Here is a 22,656-nt window from a genome sequence, read left to right as displayed (position 1 = left end):
GCATAGCAGTGAAAGTTAACATTATGTTTCCGAATGACATCCCCAAGAGGTAAAATATATAGTGAAAAAAAATAGCAGTCCTAAAACGGAGCCTTGAGGAACACAGAAATTTACAGTTGATTTGTCAGAGGACAAACCATCCACAGAGACCAAGTTTACGGAGTCTACTTATCTTCCTCCTGGCTGTCTCTGTCTGTATGTCCATTCTACAGCTGAAGCAGATGGAGGTACAGCTGGAGGAGGAGTATGATGACAAGCAGAAAGTCCTGCGTGAGAGGAGAGAGCTGGAGACCAAACTGCTGTCTGCCCAGGACCAGGTACTCCATCACACTGTTACTGATGTGTGTGTGCTCATCACCCCGTCATTGTAAATAAGAATTTGTTCTTAACTGAATTTCCTAGTTAAATAAATAAAATAATTAAATGTACATTTTTAAATCACTCTGACAGGCTGTCTACACTGCTCACGTCGCTTTGCAAAATAAATGTAGAAATCTATATTGTTCAATTATTGCACCCACACTGCATGCACACGCCAACGAGCTTCTGCATTGCCAAGGGCTAACACGGAACCTAAACCAGCTGCACGCGTGCGCCATCATGCTTAAATGTATTTTGTTCCCCCACATCAAACGCAATCACGACACGCAGGTTAAAATGTCAAAACAAACTCTGAACCAATTATATTAATTTGGGGACAGGTCGAAAAGCATTAAACATGTATGGCAAATTAGCTAGTTAGCTTGCACTTGCTAGCTAATTTGTCCTATTTAATAAGCTTGCTGTTGCTAGCTATTTTTTCCTGGGATATAAACATTGAGTTTTTTATCTGAAATGCACAAGGTCCTCTACTCCGCCAATTAATCCACACATAAAACAGTCAACCGAATCGTTTCTAGCCATCTCTCCTTCCAGGCTTTTTCTTCTCTTGACTTTATATTGCGATTGGCAGCTTTCATAAATTAGGTGCATTACCGCCACCGACCTCGTTCGTCTTTCAGTCACCCACGTGGGTATAACCAATGAGGAGATGGCATGTGGGTATCTTCTTCTATAAACCAATGAGGAGATGGGAGAGGCAGGACTTGTAGCGCGATCTGCGTCACAAATAGAACTGAATTCTATTTAGCCCTTGGCAATGCAGACGCTCGTTGGTGCACGAGAGCAGTGTGGGTGCATAGATTTCAAAATGTATTTTGCAACACACGCGACGCGAGCGGTGTAGTCGGCCTGTAAAATAGAAGTCAGTTCTACCGAATTGGTGGAATGACCCAGAGACTGTTTGCATGTTCATCTCTAGGTGGGCTGCAGGGATGTGGAGACAGAGAAGAGGCTGAGGAAGGACCTGAAACGCACCAAAGTGCTGCTGGCTGACGCCCAGATCATGCTGGACCACATGAAGAACAACGCCCCCAGCAAGAGAGAGACCGCCCAGCTCAAAAACCAGGTACACCACCCTGCATTACACGACATGGCCCGTCTTATTAACATCAGGTCAATCAGGTGCTTCAGTGACATTCTCAGCTCTTCTACTACAAATGGTCCTGTCAAAAATGTATTGCACTTGCTCTTCCGATCAAGGACAGGGTGTTACATTTAGTGATTTCTGAAGATTTCTTATTTTCCCGGACCTTGACCTTCTAATCCTCTCTTCCCCTCTCTTCCTCCACCTCCGCTTCCTCCTCCTGTTATATATCCATTCACAGCTGGAGGAGTCAGAGTTCACGTGTGCGGCGGCGGTGAAGTCTCGTAAGGGCATGGAGATAGAGATCGAGGACCTGCACATCCAGATGGAGGACGTGGTCAAAGTCAAGATGTCGGTGAGTGAGAGCTCCCTCAGCTGTCCCGTCTCAATATGAGAGGATTCCCTACCATTATAGCTGCCTAGTGTGAACTGCACACAGAGTACGGAGTACGTCCACATCCTGTGCTCTATTTCAATATAATTTTAAAAGGGCTTACAGCCTCGTTAAATCAGTCAAGATAGCCATTTATCTAGGTAAAACATACACTGAGTATGCCAAACATTAGGAACACTTTCCTAATATTGAGTTGCACCCCCCCCATTTTGCCCTCAGGACAGCCTCAATTAGTTGGGGCATGGACTCTACAAGGTGTCAAAGGATGCTGGCCTATGTTGACTCCAATGCTTCCTACAGTTGTGTCATGTTGTCTGGATGTCTTTTGGAGTGGTTGATCATTCTTGATACACACGGAAAACTGTTGAGCATGAAAAACCCAGCAGCGTTGCAGTTTGACACAAACCGGTTTGCCTGGCATCTACTACTATAATCTGTTCAAAGGCACTTTTGTCTTGCCCATTCACCCTCTGAATGGCACACATACACAATCCAAGTATTTGTATTTATTATGGATACCCATTAGTTCCTGCCAAGGCAGCAGCTACTCTTCCTGGGGTCCAAACACACCAAAGCACCCACATTGCATATAAAACAACAGTTAAAACAGGGAACTATGTTCGTACTGAATGAGCTAACGATAACAGCACATCATATAACATCCCTAGACCACCACATATCCACAACACAAAATGTTCAATATCACAATGTGTGTCTGTACTTTTGTGTGTGTCTCAGTTGTCTCGAGGCTTAAACATCCTTCTTTAACCTGTCTCCTCCCCTTCATCTATACCAGTGGTTCCCAAACCTTTTTTAGTCCCGTACCCCTTCGAACATTCAACCTCCAGCTGCATATACCCCCTCTAGACCTGGGTCAGCGCACTCTCAAATGTTTATTTTTTTCTATCATTGTAAGCCTGCCACATGCACACTATACAATACATTTATTAAACATAAGAATATGAGTTAGTTTTTGTCACAATCCGGCTTGTGGGAAGTGACAAAGAGCAGGACCAGGACAAAAATTATAATATAATAATAATTAATAATTTTGTTCTTTATTTAGCCATCTTACATATAAAACCTTTTATTTGTTCATCACAAATGGTGAATAACTCACCACAGGTTAATGAGAAGGGTGTGCTTGAAATGATGCACATAACTCTGCAATGTAGGGTTGTAATGGAGAGAGTCTCAGTCTTAAATCATTTCCCACACACAGTCTGTGCCTGTATTTAGTTTTCATGTTAGTGAGGGCCGAGAATCCACTCTCACATAGGTACGTGGTTGCAAAGGTTATCAGTGTCTTAACAGCACGATTTGCCAAGGCATAATACTCTGAGCGCAGCCCAATCCAGAAATCCGGCAGTGGCTTCTGATTCATTTCAATTTTCACAGAGCCGCTTGTTGCAATTTCGATGAGACTCTCTTGTTCAGATATCGATAAATGGACTGGAGGCAGGGTATGAAATGGATAACGAATCCAGTTGTTTGTGTCATCCGTTTTTCGGGAAAGTGTCTGTGTAATTGCGCACCCAGCTCACTAGGGTGCTTTGCTATATTGTCCTTAAGCCTGAGTTCATTTGCACACAAAAAATCATACAATGATGGAAAGTCCTGTGTGTTGTCCTTGTTAATGCAGACAGAAAAGAGCTCCAACCTCTTAATCATGGCCTCATTTTTGTCCTGCACATTGAATATAGTTGTGGAGAGTCCCTATAATACTTGATGAACATTATTCAGGTGAGAAAAAACATCACCCAGATAGACCAGTGGTGTGAGAAACCCGTCATCATGCAGCGGTCAGACAAGTGAGAAACATCACCCAGATAGACCAGTGGTGTGAGAAACCCGTCATCATGCAGCGGTCAGACAAGTGAGAAACATCACCCAGATAGACCAGTGGTGTGAGAAACTCGTCATCATGCAGCGGTCAGACAAGTGAAAAACATCACCCAGAGGCCCCCCACGTCTGTTGACTCATCCAGCTGTAACAGACATATACCAGGAGCTGTGCCAGGCCCTCCACGTCTGTTGACTCATCCAGCTGTAACAGACATATACCAGGAGCTGTGCCAGGCCCTCCACGTCTGTTGACTCATCCAGCTGTAACAGACATATACCAGGAGTTGTGCCAGGCCCTCCACGTCTGTTGACTCATCCAGCTGTAACAGACATATACCAGGAGTTGTGCCAGGCCCTCCACGTCTGTTGACTCATCCAGCTGTAACAGACATATACCAGGAGTTGTGCCAGGCCCTCCACGTCTGTTGACTCATCCAGCTGTAACACACATATACCAGGAGCTGTGCCAGGCCCTCCACGTCTGTTGACTCATCCAGCTGTAACAGACATATACCAGGAGTTGTGCCAGGCCCTCCACGTCTGTTGACTCATCCAGCTGTAACAGACATATACCAGGAGTTGTGCCAGGCCCTCCACGTCTGTTGACTCATCCAGCTGTAACACACATATACCAGGAGCTGTGCCAGGCCCACCACATCTGTTGACTCATCCAGCTGTAACAGACATATACCAGGAGTTGTGCCAGGCCCTCCACGTCTGTTGACTCATCCAGCTGTAACACACATATACCAGGAGCTGTGCCAGGCCTGTTGACTCATCCAGCTGTAACAGACATATACCAGGAGCTGTGCCAGGCCCTCCACGTCTGTTGACTCATCCAGCTGTAACAGACATATACCAGGAGCTGTGCCAGGCCCTCCACGTCTGTTGACACATCCAGCTGTAACGCATATAATTCACTGGCTTGTATGCGAAGCAGTAATTGTTTCAAAACATCTCCTGCCATGTCGTGAACAGTGTTGTTTGCTAACGTTTTTTGGGCCTTTTCCCCCAGCATTGTCCCAGGCATGTCCACGGCAGCAGGGAGAATTAAGTCCTCCACAATAGTATGGGGCTTGCCTGTCCAAGCCACTCGGTAGCTCACCATATAAGACGCTTCTATCCCCTTCTTTTTAATGGTATCTGTTGCTTTTATACATGTCTTACTACTTGAAGTCGTCTTTATTCTCGCTCAAAAAACTCCCGTGGCATATTTTTCTAAATGTCATGTTTCGTTTCTAAATGTCTGCGCAAGAGTGAAGATTTCACCTGGTCAGTCTGTCATGGAAAGAGCAGGTGTTCTTAATGTTTTTATACTCCGTGTTTATGTGACAGGAACCATTTCTGTCCATGCAATTTTAATTTAATTGAACAGAAATGCAGATTGGTATATTCTAATGAGATTGCATGCTTGATGACCCTGTTTATTGTAGTGATACACAATCGACACATTTTTTTGTTAAGGAAATCATTCCGTATTTGTGTAATTACAGCGCTTTTCTACATTTTTTACACAACAAAACCAAACAGTGTTATTAAAAACAGTAGGAGAGCCTGTCGTTTCTTTTACTCTCCCTTTCACACAGGGTAGACTATTTTAGTGTGTGTTAAAACACTGTCACGAATATGCACAAATCCCCCCCCATCATCATTGACATTTTAATTTTTTCTGGAAATGGCCCATTTCTCGATTATGTGCTAATGGTTTGATTAGCATTGTTGATGTTTTTTATGTCCTCATTAATGCATTCCATAATGACTTCCCATGAGAGTGCTTTCTGTGTTTTAGAGGAAATTGCGGGAAGAGAGTGACACTTCTGGTCCTCTGGGGACAGAGAGAGGACAGAGAGTGACCCTGTAGAGCTGCTAATTGGTGTGTTTATGGCTATGAAAGGTATTTTAAATGTCTCCAGTTTGGGATGGCATACTAAGAGGCTGGGTGTCTTTCCCTCCAGAGTAGATCTGATGATCGATCTGCCTTAGGACACTAGTTCCAAGCTAATACATGGTGCATTGGCCACAAAGGTCTGTCTGCAGGCCTAAATGACCCAATCAGGTGTGATTATAGTAAATCACACTAATCCACTACCAGGGTCAGGCCTCAGGTAGATATCCATTAGATGACTGGCCAGCTGTTGACCATTGATTACGTTCACTGGCTCTGGTTGAAAAACAGCTCAGCTGTTAAAGTTTGTCTTTCTCTTTCTTCCCCTCTTCCTCTCTCTCAGCTTGAGGAGCAGGTGTCCCGCCTGCAAAGGGAGAAGAACGACCTGCAGTCTCGTATGGAGGAGGACCAGGAGGACATGAACGAGCTGATGAAGAAACACAAGGCTGCCGTCTCCCAGGTAAACCCTGCCCCTGAACAGCTTCTGGTCTATAGACCTGCACTAAAGCTATGACACATACTGTACATCCCTCTCAGCTACACAGCTTCTGGTCTGTAGACCTGCACTATAACTATGACACATACTGTACATCCCTCTAGGCTACACAGCATCTGGTCTGTAGACCTGCACTATAACTATGACACATGCTGTACATCCCTCTCAGCTACACAGCTTCTGGTCTGTAGACCTGCACTATAACTATGACACATACTGTACATCCCTCTCAGCTACACAGCTTCTGGTTTGTAGACCTGCACTATAACTATGACACATACTGTACATCCCTCTCAGCTACACAGCTTCTGGTCTGTAGACCTGCACTATAACTATGACACATACTGTACATCCCTCTCAGCTACACAGCTTCTGGTCTGTAGACCTGCACTATAACTATGACACATACTGTACATCCCTCTCAGCTACACAGCTTCTGGTCTGTAGACCTGCACTATAACTATGACACATACTGTACATCCCTCTCAGCTACACAGCTGATTATTATACGTGACATCCATATTTTTTATTTTTTTTAAATAACTCAATGCAGTAATATGAAATCTGTATGTAAAACATTTACATTTGACATTTTTGCTCTTATTCAGAGTGACTTACAGTAAGGGTATTCATCTTAAAATGAAGATGGCTAGGTGAAACGACCACATATCACAGTAAAATATGCGAGCAGCAGGTAGCCTCGCGACTAAGAGCGTTGGGCAAATCCCTGGGCCAAGTAGGTGAAACATCTGTTTGTGCCCTTGAGCAATGAACCCCCTGTAAGTCTCTCTGGATAAGAGTGTCTGCTAAATGACAAATACAATGGTAAAAAATATGAACATTTCCATTTGAGATAAACGATGTGTCTGTATGTTTGTATATATAGCATTTTGCAAAAAATAAATAGAACATTTCAGACACATCTCAAATGTAGGAATTAAAAATGTGACAACAGTAATATTTTACACACACCTGAAGGTACGCATAACCAATAATTGCTGATGAAAAAAACACAAATGTAAAAAATTTGTGGATATAGTGTTTTGGAAGTAAACTCTTCAATTACTGTAACTATCTCTGTGTGTTTGTGATGTGACAGTCTGCCAGAGACCTGGCCCAGATCAGTGACCTGCAGGCCCAGCTGGAGGAAGCCATGAAGGAGAAGCAGGAGATCCAGGACAAGGTAACTACACACTGCCATGGCTGCCTGCCATGGGAGCCCCAATCCCCCTGCCTGCCCCCCACCCATCCCCATCTACTCACACATTCACCAGCCACTCAGAGGACATCATGCCCTCAGCACAATCATACAGGTTGTCCTACACCTACACCATCACCTTCACCTGGAGAGGATTAGAGCTCTGTCTGTCTGCTTACAGCCTGATCTTACCCCTCACTCTGCTTGCTATAAGGTAGTTTTAAGAGCTGCCACCAAAGGCAGCGATAGATGGCTATCTATTGTATCTATCTAAATCCTGTAGCCCTGCAGTGATTAACAGATCCACAATGAGAGGAACACTGTGTTCTTTAATGACATGAAAGGCCAGCTCTAAATCCTCCTTCTCTCAGATGCAAAGCTCCTCATTAGGAGCCCTGGTGCATTTTGGGTACTTTTAGTTAGTGTATGTCTTTCATCCTCTTATCAGATATGAGAAAAGTCTTAAGACGAAACAAGTTTGCAAAGCATTGATCTTATTCCCCTCCACAAAGCTGTGCAGTGGGATCTGTGATCGTTATTTAGGTCTGTAGAGGCTACTGGGGTTATCCTATCCTCGGCTTATTGGCTATTCACATCAGATAATACTAGCATTAGAGGCAACAAAAATGCTGGCTAGATTCCCAACATTTCAGCCAGGGGGGATGCTATTCACAATGAAGATGAAGGGAAGGGGTGAATGTATTTATTTTGGGCATAAACACATATCTGTTGAATGCAGGCCTAGTATTGATTATAGAAGAAGTAGAGGGAGGGTTGCATAGGGCAGAGTGGAGGTGTTCAGTGTTGTGTAATCAGTACTTCAAATCAAATCAAATCAAATGTATTTGTCACATACACATGGTTAGCAGATGTTAATGCGAGTGTAGCGAAATGCTTGTGCTTCTAGTTCCGACAATGCAGTAATAACCAACAAGTAATCTAACTAACAATTCCAAAACTACTGTCTTATGCACAGTGTAAGGGGATAAAAATATGTACATAGAGATATATGAATGAGTGATGGTACAGAGCAGCATAGGCAAGATACAGTAGATGGTATCGAGTACAGTATATACATATGCGATGAGTATGTAAACAAAGTGGCATAGTTAAAGTGGCTAGTGATACATGTAATTACATAAGGATGCAGTAGATGATATAGAGTACAGTATATACGTATACATATGAGATGAATAATGTAGGGTATGTAAACATTATATTAGGTAGCATTGTTTAAAGTGGCTAGTGATATATTTTACTTCAGTATGTCACTGTGTGTGTTGCCCCCCTCCAGTTGCAGTCCCTGCAGAGCCAGCTGGAGTTCCAGGAGCAGTCCATGGTGGAGAAGTCCCTGGTCAGCAGGCAGGAGGCCAAGATCCGTGAGCTCGAGACCAAGCTGGAGTACGAGAGGACCCAGATCAAACGCCTGGAGGTGAGACTGGAGAGGGAGGGAGGGGAAGAGGGAGGGAGGGAGAGGGAGGGAGAGGGTGGGAGAGGGAGGGAGGGAAGGGGAGAAAGAGGGGGAGTGAGTGGGAGGGAGGGAGGGGGAGAAGGAGGGAGTGAGTGAAGGAGGGAGTGAATGAGTGGGTGGGAGGGGAAGAAGGAGAGGAGGAGGGAGGGAGGGGAGAAAGGGAGAAAGAGGGGGAAAGTGTGAGGGAGAGAAGGAGGGAGGGGAAAAAGGAGGGAGTGAGTGAGTGGGAGGGGGAGAGAGTGGGAGGGGGAGAGAGTGGGAGGGAGGGAAGGGGAGAAAGAGTGAGAGGGGGAGATAGTGGGAGGGAGTGAGTGAGTGAGGGAGTGAGTGAGTGAGTGAGTGAGTGAGTGGGAGGGAGGGAGGGAGGGGGAGGGGGAAGAAGGAGAGGGGGAGGGAGGGAGGGAGGGGAGAAAGGGGGAAAGTGTGAGGGAGAGAAGGAGGGGAGGGGGAAAGTGTGAGGGAGAGAAGGAGGGAGGGGAAAAAGGAGGGAGTGAGTGAGTGGGAGGGGGAGAGAGTGGGAGGGGAGGAAGGGGGAGGGAGGGGGAGAGAGTGGGAGGGAGGGGAGGGAGTGTGTGTGTGTGAGAGCAAGAGAGAGGCGCTTGTATGTGGGAGGTAGAGGGCAAGCTGTGAGGCCACATTTTGGGTCATTGAACAAATGCTGTGAGGGAAATATATTTTACGACAGCCATACTATCTTTCTCTGGCCAGCTGTGATTTCTGCACACCTGAGCTCAATTGGAAATTCTTAGTGACCTCAATTTGACCCTTCTCCAACTACATTAACCACACCAAAAACCTCAAAGTGAAATGTGCTCACTGCTCAGGCACCTATGCTGGATGTCTCAGCTGTGTTCTATGCGGTTCTGACCCAGTTCCATCTCCTCATCCCCAGAGCCTTACAGGTCGTCTGAAGGAGAACCTGGAGAAGATGACGGAGGAGAGAGACCACCGCGGTAATGGAGAGAACAGGGAGAAGGAGCAGAACAAACGCATACAGAGACAGATGAGGGACATCAAAGAGGAGATGGCTGAGCTGTCCAAGAAGGAGGCCGAGGCCAGCCGCAAGAAGCACGAGCTGGTAAGGAAGAGGGCCCAGTCAGCAGAGTACTGACATTTGGACTGGACTCTCCTTGTTAGGTCATACAGGGCTAATATCCTCATTTAGGGTGGGGATGTCTTGGTTTACAGGGGTTTGGGGTGACAGTCACTTACTCTGCATCATGATCCATCAGGAAATGGACATAGAGAGTCTGGAGGCAGCCAATCAGAGTCTGCAGGCAGACCTCAAGCTGGCCTTCAAGAGGATTGGAGACTTGCAGGCCGCCATAGAGGATGAGATGGTCGACAGTGACGGCGACGATGACCTCGTGAACAAGTAGGTGCCCCCCTCTCTTCTTCAGTCGGAGGACAGATTCTCTTTGTAATAAAGTTGTACTAAAGTTGACAGAAAACAACTGCCTGTTATTTAATGTCTGTCCTGCTTTAATCCCATTTCCTGATTCTTTGTTGGTTTGTCCTCTTGTTTAGCTGCCTGCTGAGGTCTCTTTTATTGGCATGTTCAGGGTTACACTACCTCTGAGGCCCACTGTTGCCATTACAAGGCCTCTGAGAGTGAGTTTAGACTCCCTTTTAAACAATGAGGTCCGAGAGAGGATGAGTGAGCTGGTATTCTGAATCACTGCCCAAAACCGGGCAGTATGGAGAGATGTTCATTAGATTTCCTGCAGCAAATTATTTTGAGCCGCCTTGTCTTCTTTTCACACACAATGAAGCTCTATCTATCCTGGGGCACACTACATCCCCGGTTGGGTTGGTCTCAAACTGTTAACTGTGTTTCTCCTTTTCTGTTCCTCTCTTTTTCTCTTTCTCTTTGGTTTCCTCTCCCACTTCATCGCCCAGTTTACAAGACATGGTGACAAAGTATCAGAGACGAAAGAACAAAACGTAAGAACAGACAATGTATCCTTTCTCTTCCCATTATTGTTTGCTTTCAAGGTTTTAAAATCCTCGTCCCACGAGAGAATGATGCTGTATTAGGGAGACGTTGCCCTTCTGCTGTTTTAATGATGATATTTTGAGCAGAAGGAACTTAGTTCAAACTACTTTAAGATTAGCATCTCTACAAACCTACTGTTTGAGGGATGCTCACCGCTGTGAGAAAAAAAATGCTATCTATTTTCTTTTATTTTTTAATTAAACACGGTCATGGAACACCTGTCGATACTGCATCACTCTCCAATGAAATATCATGAACCATTGTCCCATTTTAGGCAACAACCATGGACCTTCATGCTATTTTACATTCATGCTTTTGAGGACCCACTAACTCATTTCACTGTGTTCAAGAGCATTGGTAGATTTCTATACAGTATAACCTATTAATAACAAAAGGTTGAGTCTTTGTTTACTTGTTTCCATCTGTCTGTGATGGTAGGTAGGTTTGCTCTCTGTAGAGTGTGGTTGGCTGAGCTGCTTGTTTCGCAGCGCCTAGCTTGCTCTACTCAAGTCACCGTGCTGTCTTAATCACTTTGGACTCGGACATAAAATCCTTTATTCTAAAGCCCCATAATTAAAGTTAACATTCCAATTCCAGTGTAGCTCGTCATGTCTTGATGGAAGAATGCAAACGTGCGTCACAATTTTGAATGAAAGAGGGTGCTTTGTATGTGATTTGTAGTTAGTGTCTGCAGTTCATTTTCGCAGCATGTTTTATTTGTGTCAGTATTAACCTCTAATTGCTTGTTCCAAGAGAGAACGCTTCGCTGCCCTGTGAGTCAATTTCTCTCATTGTTATTCATTCATTTGCCATCAGACAGGCGAGCTCATGTGATTCAGCACAGTGCACGGTGTCTGTCTGTACATCAGCATCAAGCTTGTGGATTCCTCACTTAGCTGTGCTCAAGAGAAAAGAAAGTGAATCACCATGGTTACTTAGGAGCAAATTTGTTCTCCCTTTTGATCTGTATGTAATACCAGCGAGCTAAACATTAATGGAAGAATTGATTTGCCATCGAATTGTGAAGGGAATGTTCTGCAGGATTAGGACTTATTTTTGATCTGGATTTGACTAATTGCACCAATAAAAGGTGACAATGGTAGGAATGTTTATGTGTGCGTGTGAAGGGGATAAAGAATAATGAATCGGTATGAAACCTTTGGACGTCTCTTTCCAGGTTATCTGAGATGTACTTTGAAACATTAAGAGGGAAGGAAGGTTGTCAACCTTTCCAGTGCACTCTTCATTTTCAGGCAGTTCTTTATCCAGTGTACCCTTTCATGGCCATAAGAAGATCACACAAACATATCCTGAACAGTACAGGCCTTTGAAGACCGTAGAGTATGTGAGTCTGTGTGTACACAGTGTACTGCAGCACACTGCTCAAATAACATGGATTTAATGGACCTGTCTCTGCCGTAATCCGTGAACAGTTTGACCATGATAGGAAATGCTGGGACCAAGAGGATGCAAGTGTAGAATACTGTAGACAGGAACCATCCCTATGGAGCTTCATGAGGATCTACTGTAGACAGGAACCATCCCTATAGAGCTTCATGAGGATGTACTGTAGACAGGAACCATCCCTATGGAGCTTCATGAGGAGGTACTGTAGACAGGAACCATCCCTATGGAGCTTCATGAGGATGTACTGTAGACAGGAACCATCCCTATGGAGCTTCATGAGGATGTACTGTAGACAGGAACCATCCCTATGGAGCTTCATGAGGATGTACTGTAGACAGGAACCATCCCTATGGAGCTTCATGAGGATGTACTGTAGACAGGAACCATCCCTATGGAGCTTCATGAGGATGTACTGTAGACAGGAACCATCCCCATGGAGCTTCATGAGGATGTACTGTAGACAGGAACCATCCCTATGGAGCTTCATGAGGATGTACTGTAGACAGGAACCATCCCTATGGAGCTTCATGAGGATGTACTGTAGACAGGAACCATCCCTATGGAGCTTCATGAGGATGTACTGTAGGTATGTGGGACAGAGATATACAACCAGTGGAGGCCGATTGTCATAAGCGATTAATGTCGGGCTCTAAATTCTCTGTGCTTGTTTGCTCCCTGGAGCCTCAGCGCTGCTTAGCCAGTGGTGTGAGGCCAAAGACATAAATTGTGTGTGACACGATTTGCAAAGCACTCGATTACAAGGCGCCTCTGTCCCACAGCTGCTCCAGTGCAGGTATTTGTGTGTTTCGGTCTGTGGGAAAAAGAGATTAGTTTTGCCTTGCATGTGGGAGACAGTCCGTAAACTATCTTTCCCCAGAAAGCTTTGTTTGATACATTGAAAATGAGAGAGACCCTAAATGACTGGGTCTAGTAAGGTAGCAAATGTCCATGTCCAGACGGCCACTTTTTTGGGGGTTTATCAGGGGGTGTTGCAGCACCCTCAGCACCCCTACTTCCTGCCGCTGTGTACTGTATGCCTCCATCCATTCTGAGAGCACATCTCTGTCTCTATGCAGGTAAATGGAACTGTGGTTCTGCACATGCAGAGAGGGGAGGCAACACAAACACTTTGTTCATGGAGACTTGAATGTATGATATACCACTGTATTGCTCTCTGCAGTGGGAGGCTTTAATAGCAGGCATGTAAATGTGAGCAGGGCGATGCAGCCCAGCGGTCTATACCATTAAAGAAAGCCATCATCTGAGACCTCTTTGAATAAGATGCACTATGTTGGCTCATGATAAGCACTTTGCATCCTGTCCCACAGCCTTGCCAGATAAGCTGGTCAAAGAAGAAAGAAAACCTGTCCTTTGCTTTTGGTGTTTATCACTCGTCTCAAAATAGTGCCATTTCAATTGATGTCACGTCACAACAGACGCTGGAATTGTTGTTTGGATTGATGCAGAGACTGAATGTTGTTGGTTATGATCCAAATTGTTGCTCTTTTCTGTCAATGTTCATGTATAGTTCATTCTGGTACTAGAAACGAATGAACACTGCTAGGCTTAATTGTTCCCAGACACGTTTGTCCATTACCTAAGACTTTAGCCCCTGTGGGTGGCCCCCTCTCCTCTCACCTCTCCTACTCCCCTGTCCGTCCCCCTCTCCCCTCACCACTCCTACTCCCCTGTCCCTCACCCCCCTCTACCCTCACCTCTCATACTCCCCTGTCCGTCCCCCCCTCTCCCCTCACCTCTCCTACTCCCCTGTCCGTCCCCCCCCCCTCTCCCCTCACCACTCCTACTCCCCTGTCCCTCCCCCTCTCCCCTCACCTCTCATACTCCCCTGTCCGTCCCCCTCTCCCTCACCTCTCCTACTCCCCTGTCCGTCCCCCCCCTCTCCCCTCACCACTCCCCTACTCCCCTGTCCCTCCCCCTCTCCCCTCACCTCTCCTACTCCCCCCTGTCCCTCCCCCTCTCCCCTCACCACTCCTACTCCCCTGTCCGTCCCCCCCTCTCCCCTCACTCCCCTGTCCGTCCCCCTCTCCTACTCCCCTGTCCGTTCCCCCCTCTCCCCTCCCCTCACCTCCCCCTCTCCCCTCACCTCTCCTACTCCCCTGTCCGTCCCCCTCTCCCCCCTCACCACTCCTACTCCCCTCCCCTCTCTCCCTCATCCCCCTCTCCTACTCCCCTGTCCGTCCCCCTCTCCCCCCCTCACCACTCCCCTACTCCCCTCTCCCCTCACCTCTCCTACTCCCCTGTCCGTCCCCCGCTCCCCTCACTCCCCCCCCCTCTCCCCCTCTCCTACCTCCCCCGTCCATCAAGCAACAGATGCATAATAGAGTGTCAGAGAAGCATCACCTCTGCAGGATTGAGGAACAGATGAATCAGGATGGAAATGCTCCCGCCGACCTTTCCCAAGCGTGATCTAATATCATTTCTCCTCGGGTTCCCTCCAGTATCTGTTTACTGCTTGTTATTGTCAAGGCCAGGGCTAGAGGGCCATCTCATCGGCTCAGCCCCAATAACAATCTACATCAACAGGCCGCGCTCAGCCACTCGCCACAGACATCCTAAAAGTCTCGCTATGGCCACAGAGTTAATTACGCCTTCATGAGCTCCATTCATTTGCATTCCGCTGTGCTCGGAGGCACCATGACTCGTTTCACTCGACCGCCCCCATCATAAGCGATTATACATTTAACAGGGGAAGAGAAAGCACTCAGGACAATACACATTCATATTTATGGATGCAACAATATCTAATATTTTTTTTCTTTCAAACGAGGCTTCTTGGTTTTTCATCAAACTTACTTTGGCCAACTTTAGCTTTGTGGCTGATATTTTTTTGTATCAATATTCAGGAAGTAGCAGAGTCCAAACTAGATTTTGACTGGTAAACTAGTTTGCGACTGGGTGCAAAATTCTAAGTCTGTCATCGCTCTACGTTAACAGACTGCTGTTGTCTCCCTAAAGCTTGTTGTGACTGTCTGCCTTTGCATTGCTCAACCCCAGGTTACTGTCACAATGAATGGAATACAGATGCTGTCTGACTAACTAAATCAGAAAGCTGTTATCTTTATGACATTCAAAACATAGGATTTGTCTGTGTTGTACTTCCTGTCCAAACCAACAGGTTTCCTCTATGGTGGATCCTCGCTAACCCTCCCAGATGACTCTTTTTAAACAGCTCTGCCTCCTGCCAACACCAACAGCAACATAACAACACTGTTTGCTCTCCTGTCTTCCTCACAGTGGTGACGAGTCGGACACGGACTCAGAGGTGGAGGACCGTGTGGACGGGGTCAAGTCCTGGCTGTCCAAGAATAAGGGCTCCACCAAGACTCTGTCAGACGAGGGCAGTCTGAAGAACTCCAGGTCAGTCTTGTCTTGACTTGTCTGTCTGTCTATCAGCCTCCTCAGTCGGCAGCCTCCTCATTATGTTATCATCCCCCTTCCTTCTGGCTGGGCCCTGATAAAGCAGTGATGGCTTCCTCAATCCCATCCCATTTCTATATGAGTTTACCCTGCTGAGAGCTAAAGAGCCCAGGATTAGCTGAGGCAGGGTGGAATGGAAGGGTGAGAATTTCATGAGATTAGGTGTCATTTCTCTCTGCCTTCCTGTCATCCCTCTAATGACAGCAGGCGGCACAGCAGCGGGAAGAGGGATACGGGCGCTGTGCTGCCTGTCAGATTTATTGAAGTGGCCCAAGGCCAGCTGGCAAACCTGCTAAATGGCCCCTCTCTCTGCTCTGCCTGAGATGAATGCATTTCCTCCCCCCTGGCAGACAGCACAGGATAGCCCCAAATATATACCTGCTCTTTTTGACGAGCTTTAGCAGATCGACTCACAACTTAACTTTCCTTATTACACTCACTTCAGAGGACAAAGTGTCATCAGGAACTTCAGTTAGATGCTGCTGGAATATTTGGGGAATGTTGACAAGCATTCTACACTTCAGGGATTCAATCATATGTATTTCATCCTTCTGAACTTTTAATTTCATAATTTCATTGTCTGTAAATTCTCATATTTTCTCTCTCTATGTTTCTCTGTGTCTCTGTTGATGGTGTTTCCATGGTGTTCTTGTTCCTACACCCTCCTCTTCACGGCATCTCAGATATGCAGTGAATGTAGATGCCAAGGAAGGCAAAGAGGTTAAGGAGATTACAGAAGGTAGCAAGGAAGGCAAAGAAGTAGACAGCAGATCGGTGTCTGTGATGAGTTCCCTTAGCTACAGGAAGCGTTCCAACCTGAAAGACTCCATTGGAGGCCAGGGGGACGAGAGCTCCCTCTTCAGTACGCTAAAGGAACAGTCCGACACCCCGGACCGCTCCTCCCTACGCAAGGCCAAGTCTAAGTCTACAGACCAGGATGACAGGAAGAAGTCACAAGATGATGATGACCGTGGTTCGGTCATCTCCCAGGCCTACTCTGAGGCCACCAGCAGGGCCCGGAAGGGTCTGGAGCGCCGCTGGGCCCCACACAGCCCTGACTTTGACAAGGACTCCATGGTGTCCTCCCTGGCCCCTAGCAGGTCCAGCCGTAGAGCCATGCCAAACATGGATGATGACAATATGTCCACCATTAGCAGCATCACCAGTGTTAGTCGTACCAGCCCTCGTGGCCTGCGACGTAGCACCTCCTGGAAGGATGATGGACGTAGCGATTCATACGGGACCTCGGTCAGCCCCAGCATGAGCAGGCGCACTGGGGGTCGCAGCCCAGGCAGCGTGAGCAAGGCTGACTCCCGTATATCTGTGGCCCGCAGCAGCCGGCTCAGTGAGTTCGGCCTGCGCATGGACGACGATGATGATGCTCTGAGCATGGCCTTCAGTCAGGGAACCTCTGCCTACAGCCCCCACTCCCTAGGCCGCAGCTTCTCCACCCCGGCCCAGCCTCGCTCCTCTGACGACAACCCCCCAGACACCTCTGACATTAAGGCTGTCACCCACCGCAACTACCTTGACCCTGACCTGGAGAAGGCGATCAACGAGGTCCTCAGCTTCAAGCCCATCAAGTTCAAACGCAGCAAACTGGACGAGTCTGACGACGAGGAAGAGAATGAGGTAAATAAAGATGAGGATGACCGGAACAGTGTGAAGGGGGATGACGAGGGTCTGGGCCGTAGTGCATCCAGCGTGCGTCGCTCAGCGTCTGGCTCGGCAGTGGACTACAGCACCAGGTCCTCCAGCAGCTTCAGCTCCCACAGCACCAGCAGCTCCAGCTCCCGCAGAGGCAAGGCCAAGAAGAAGAGCTCCTCAGACAGCTCCTCAGACTCCGATGACCGCCACAGCAGGAAGAGCTCCAAGAAGAAGGGAAAGAAGTCCAGGAAGGGCTCCAGGAAGAAAGAGAGCGAGTCTGAATCTTCCTCTTCGGAGTCCTCCTCTTCCTCCAGCTCGGCCTCCACCGTCTCCTACCGCAGCTCCAACAGTGTGAAGAGAGGTCCAGCCCGCCCTGCCTCAGATGAGGAAGATGCCGCTGAGCAGAGACCCCCAAGTAAGAAGGATGAGAAGAAAAAGAAGAAGAAGATGGACAGCATGGTGATGAAATATCTCTACAAGCCTGATAGTGACTAAAGCCCCTGGCCAGCAGTAGGTGATGCCTGGGAATGGAGTGAAAGCACGGTGTGACTAACCAAGCATGTTGACTTTATAGTATAGAACAAGAAGGCCCGCACACTGTTAAAGCTCCCAATTCACCACTTTATTGACAAGGTTTCCATCCGAAATGGATTTTCGTCAGGTCAAACACACTGAGTGTTCACATCCCAAAACATCCACATTTCACCTGACATGACACATGGTGGGTGCAACAAACGGTTGTATATCTCTAATAATTAAATAACAATGAGATGGGTGCATGGAATGGTTCCAGAACAAAATAAATATCGTCACAACATTCGCTCTGAGATACATCGGCATCGAACATGTCATGACTCCCAGGTGGAGCGGAGATACTGATAATCTATTATCGAGAAGAGAATTGTAATTGGATTCACTGTTTGTGTACCATGTCTCCTAGAGGTCTGAATCAAGAGTTTGATGTCAGACCATTTCTTGCCTGAGTATGTCACTTAACTTTGATTTGTCTTGCCTTCCAGGTTACCCACTTCGTCATTTTGTAAATATTTATTATGAGCACTCAGTGTGTTTGACCTGACGAAGATCCATTTCGGATGGAACCTTGTCAATCAAGTGGTGTTCTATACTATTATTCTTTATTAGCCCAGCACCTATGGTTTTTTTTAAGGATGTGCGTATGACCACAAACTTATTTTGTAGCATTATTACCATCAACACGTGTATCTGATTTCTTTACCTACTTATTCATTTGACATAAACACAAGTTTATGCCATCAGTGTTCCTCCAATCGATGTGTATCCGGGTTGATGTGAAAAACCACAATGCCTTTCTTTCTCAATTGTAGTGATGACTCATGACCTTTGCTAGATGAAACATGCGTTGTGGCGCCAGCATATGCATGAAAAGGGTAACATTTGAAAGGAACAGTTGAAAGGGGAAATGATTAGACCAAAGGCGAGGAAACAACAGTTCATCTGACACAAGACTGAATCCAAATATTACACTGTTGATTTTATGTTTTACATTGACTGTACTTTTTTGCTGCATTTGTTGGTAAAGAAATCTGAAGATGGTCTAGATACATTATGAACATGATAAGAATATTCCTGGAAAATGTGAGGTAGATGCGACAGAAGACAAAAAACAAAGACAAGGGTTTGAGAGGACTATCTGGTCTCCAAAGTGTGCACAGTTCCTAAGCAATTTCAATGCACTTTTATGACTCAAAAAAAGAGTCTTCAACTATAAGGTGTTTTTTGAGCTCTCCTAGCTGTGCCGTTGAGGAACTAGGGCAAGGACACTTGTAGTTGTTTTGTTTGGAACACAGCCCTGCATCCCGCAATTACACAGTTACTGTTGTTTATGCAAACCAAAAATCACAATCTAGGTCAGGTGGGCAGTTTTTGAAAGTCTGTTCTATTGCCAAAAATGACTAGGTAAGTTATAAAATATGAGATTACAGAGTTAGGCTTTCACAGTGCAATTCAGGCAAAACGATGATAGTGCGTGTGCTGCTGCAAATGTTCTTCACAATAGACAAACGGGCTCTTTCTGTTCAGAACAACCCAGGGTTAGGATGCCATGTCATCTTGTAACTGTACATCAAACATAGTGATCATAAACGTTGACACTGCGTATGACTTGAGCTTTCGGATGTTGCTTCACCGGTGTTGCGCTTGCTTTTATGACATCAAAGCGGTATTTATTATAATCCACAACTTCTCAACTTTCAAAACACATAGCCATCTTAATTTATAGCATTTCCCGCACTCCCGACAACAAAACATGTGCCCCCCCAAAATGTCGCCAAATTGGCAGGAGGGATGGGGACAACATCTTTTTGCGCGAGGTGCTCAAGTTTCAAATGGCTGTCATGCGAAGAGCCAGAGCTTTGACGTCAGGTACAGTATAGCATGTCACTGTATGGCCACTGCGTTCCAATTTAGGCGTTTATCTGTGCCTAACTCTTCAATTTTACGAGTGCAAAGGGACAATAGAGATTTCTTCCCTGAACATGGTGCTTGGTGATGGTGAGGAAGCATGGTGAGGAAGCATGGCCACTTTAAATGTGCTCCCTCCGGGCCTCAACAAGACATAACTGTAGACCTGATTGAACATGAACACTGATTACTGCATTAGCATATATCCACCATGTATTTAATATGCTGGATTGAGGGGAACCGTTTACATACGGTAGGTCCGTTACTTCAACAGCATGACAATAATAATAGGAACAAGTGGGCAGAGTCACTTGGTCTGAAGAGGTGGTGTTACTCAGCTTTCCTGCAGAGTCTGCGTGCCACACTACATGGCCAAAAGTAGATGGACACCCCTTCAAACGAGTGGATTTGGCTACTGGTGTATAAAATCGAGCACACAGCCATCCAATCTATATAGACAAACATTGGCAGTAGAATGGCCCGTACAGAAGAGTTCAGTGACTTTCAACATGGCACCGTCATAGCATGCCACCTTTCCAACAAGTCAGTTCCTGAAATGTCTGCCCCTGCTAGAGCTGCCCCGGTCAACTGTAAGTGCTGTTATTGTGAAGCGAAATTGTCTAGCATCACAATGCCCCCGTGTGCAAAGCAAGGTCCACACAGAAATGGTTTGTCGAGATCATTGTGGCCTGCACAGAGCTCTAACCTGAACCCCATTGAACACCTAATGCCATTGTGGCTGAATTGAAGCAAGTCCCTGCAGCAATGTTCCAACATCTAGTGGAAAGGCTTCCCAAAAGAGTAGAGGGGGACCAACTCCATATTAATGGCCATGATTTTGGAATGAGATGTTTGATGAGCAGGTGTCCACATACTTTTGGTCATGTAGTGTATAGTCACTGTACCACTGCTTTGTCCTTGTTTCATCAACTTCGAAGCTCTGTGTTAGCCCCCGAAGGGTAATGAAAGCGTAAACCAGAATGCTAAACTGTCCTACCTTGGACCTTTTCTATTTTCAGCCTGTCCTTCCATCTCACCATATGGCGATTATGAAAGCTTCAAGAGAAATGAATATAACACTGGACAAAACTGAGTTAGAAAAAACACAGGTCCACATTCTGACTTTGAAAACCTTTACTGTTTTTTTGTGCATGAAACTAGTGTTGTGGATCTAGTATTGTATCAGTGTTTTGGTTTGTTTGGCTATTGGCAGCCATGCATGATCTTTGCTCCAGCATTGATTGTTACTTTGAAAGGGGTAATGTGCTGCGTTTCTATTCAAGCAGCTTATACTGCTGACCATGTCCCTGACCCGCGGAGGAAGATGGAGTCAGTAGGCTTGATATGTGACCTGTGACCTCTGCAAATCTCAAGCACCCATTGTTTTCAGGCAGGGTTCAATTCAGCAGCGTTTCTCCTATATAAAATACTCTCTCTTCTCCTCTCTCCTCCCACAGCCCTCCTCTGTACCGGAGACACCTCAGTGAAGAGGACAAAGAGGAGAGGCGTTCGAGCAGACACTCCCTGAAGGAAAGTGACAGTGAATAGCAAGCTGGCAGAGTCCACAGCGTAACAGAGACTGTCACATCTCTCACTACCACCACCATCCTACACGAACACACCAGAGACAGAGATAATGCTTTATTTAATCAAAATACACCTCCCCATACCATCCTCATTTGAACATCGGTGAGCAATGCTAGCTAGAACCAGATGCAAGAACAGGGGAAGGTCAGAGTGCACATACTGTGGAACTCACCGTGGTTCCATCTAAATGGAATGTGGCATATAGCCATTTTCTGTTGCTACTAAGAGCTTTGAAGAATTCTTTACAGGGTGATTTGGAAAAGTCAAATTCCATCATAGAATCTTACAGCATAGTGGCCACCTCAGCTCTGCAGCTTTGAATCAATATAAGTATAGAGCTTAGCACCAATGGCATATTTTAAGATATATCTGTAGAGCTTATTACCACTGGCTTATTTAAGAGAACTGCTTTTCATAGGCTAACTTATGCTCCTGCTGTCATCTGTTGTTTGAGGACTGGAGAGCTTGTGGTTTATTCAAATGACTGTAGCAGGATCGGTTTAAGTCTCCCTTACAATGTGACCTCTCACTGCAGGCCCATATGCCTGACAGTCCAGCTTATCCTCCTTAGCACTTAGAAATGCCAATGTCTCCTCTACATGTGTTTGGACTGTCTCTGGTCATGCGTTTCAAACAATATTTAGCCAATATCAGTAACTAGAAGAAAGACTTATCTTGTTTCAAGACTGTTTTGTTTTTCTATCAATGTTGGAAAGTATGGTTCTTATTGAATGGGAGGGGGAGCTGCTTTGAGGGAAAAGGATTGGATCTGCTACATTTGCATACAGTAGTTCATGCTGGAATGGTTTTTGGTCTTGCTCGTTTAAAGCTCTGCCATGCTTTTGTCTCCTCGTGTCATGCCTGTCGGTTTTCAAAGGGAATATATTTACTATCTGTTGTGACGGGGGGCTTTCTAGGGATCTTCATCTTTCAAGATACACATGCGCTGGATATAAAAAATAATAAGAATTCTTATTATTTTTTTTATTTTTTTGTCAAATGGCCTAAGTGCTATAAGCCCACCTCCCTTATGGGGAAAAACATGTATGTGACAAAAGTTATAATGAACGAAAATATAAACGCAACATGTGAAGTGTTGGTATCATGATTTCATGAACTGAAATAAAATATCCCAGAATTTTACCAAATCCACAGAAAGCTTATTTCTCTCAAATCTTGAGATTTCTCCCAAAAAAATTTTCTCACATCCCTGTTAGTGAGCATTTCTCCTCTGCCAAGAGAATCCATCCACCTGACAGATGTGGCATATCAAGAGGCTGATTAAACAGCATGATCATTACACAGGTGCACCTTGTGCTGCGCAATATAAAAGGCTCTAAAATGTGCACAACACAAAGTTCTGAGGGAGTGTGCAATTGGCATGC

General features: G+C 45.9%; 1 protein-coding gene across 13 annotated transcripts in view; it reads left to right on the top strand.

The window, feature by feature from the left end:
• Nucleotides 1–22,356, top strand: part of LOC112250278 (unconventional myosin-XVIIIa-like) — a 103,705-nt gene extending 81,349 nt beyond the window's left edge. For 9 of the 13 annotated variants that reach the window (XM_042309242.1, XM_042309238.1, XM_042309239.1 and 6 more), the window contains 12 exons: nt 213–317; nt 1,301–1,447; nt 1,707–1,820; nt 5,933–6,049; nt 7,185–7,268; nt 8,578–8,715; nt 9,647–9,832; nt 9,987–10,129; nt 10,654–10,698; nt 15,413–15,535; nt 16,279–17,752; nt 21,142–22,356. In XM_042309242.1, coding sequence (XP_042165176.1) covers nt 213–317; nt 1,301–1,447; nt 1,707–1,820; nt 5,933–6,049; nt 7,185–7,268; nt 8,578–8,715; nt 9,647–9,832; nt 9,987–10,129; nt 10,654–10,698; nt 15,413–15,535; nt 16,279–17,737 — 2,661 coding nt within the window. In that variant the 3' untranslated portion in view covers nt 17,738–17,752; nt 21,142–22,356. The remainder of the gene's footprint in view (nt 1–212; nt 318–1,300; nt 1,448–1,706; nt 1,821–5,932; nt 6,050–7,184; nt 7,269–8,577; nt 8,716–9,646; nt 9,833–9,986; nt 10,130–10,653; nt 10,699–15,412; nt 15,536–16,278; nt 17,753–21,141) is intronic. The other 4 variants (XM_042309246.1, XM_042309237.1, XM_042309244.1 and 1 more) reach the window with 3 other exon arrangements.
• Nucleotides 22,357–22,656: the final 300 nt, after the last annotated feature.

Source organism: Oncorhynchus tshawytscha, linkage group LG30 (assembly GCF_018296145.1).
Source record: "Oncorhynchus tshawytscha isolate Ot180627B linkage group LG30, Otsh_v2.0, whole genome shotgun sequence".
In the NCBI taxonomy this organism is placed as follows: Eukaryota; Metazoa; Chordata; class Actinopteri; order Salmoniformes; family Salmonidae; genus Oncorhynchus; species Oncorhynchus tshawytscha.
The sequence above is the reverse complement of the archived record's forward strand: the minus strand, read 5'-3'. Positions and strand labels throughout refer to the sequence as shown.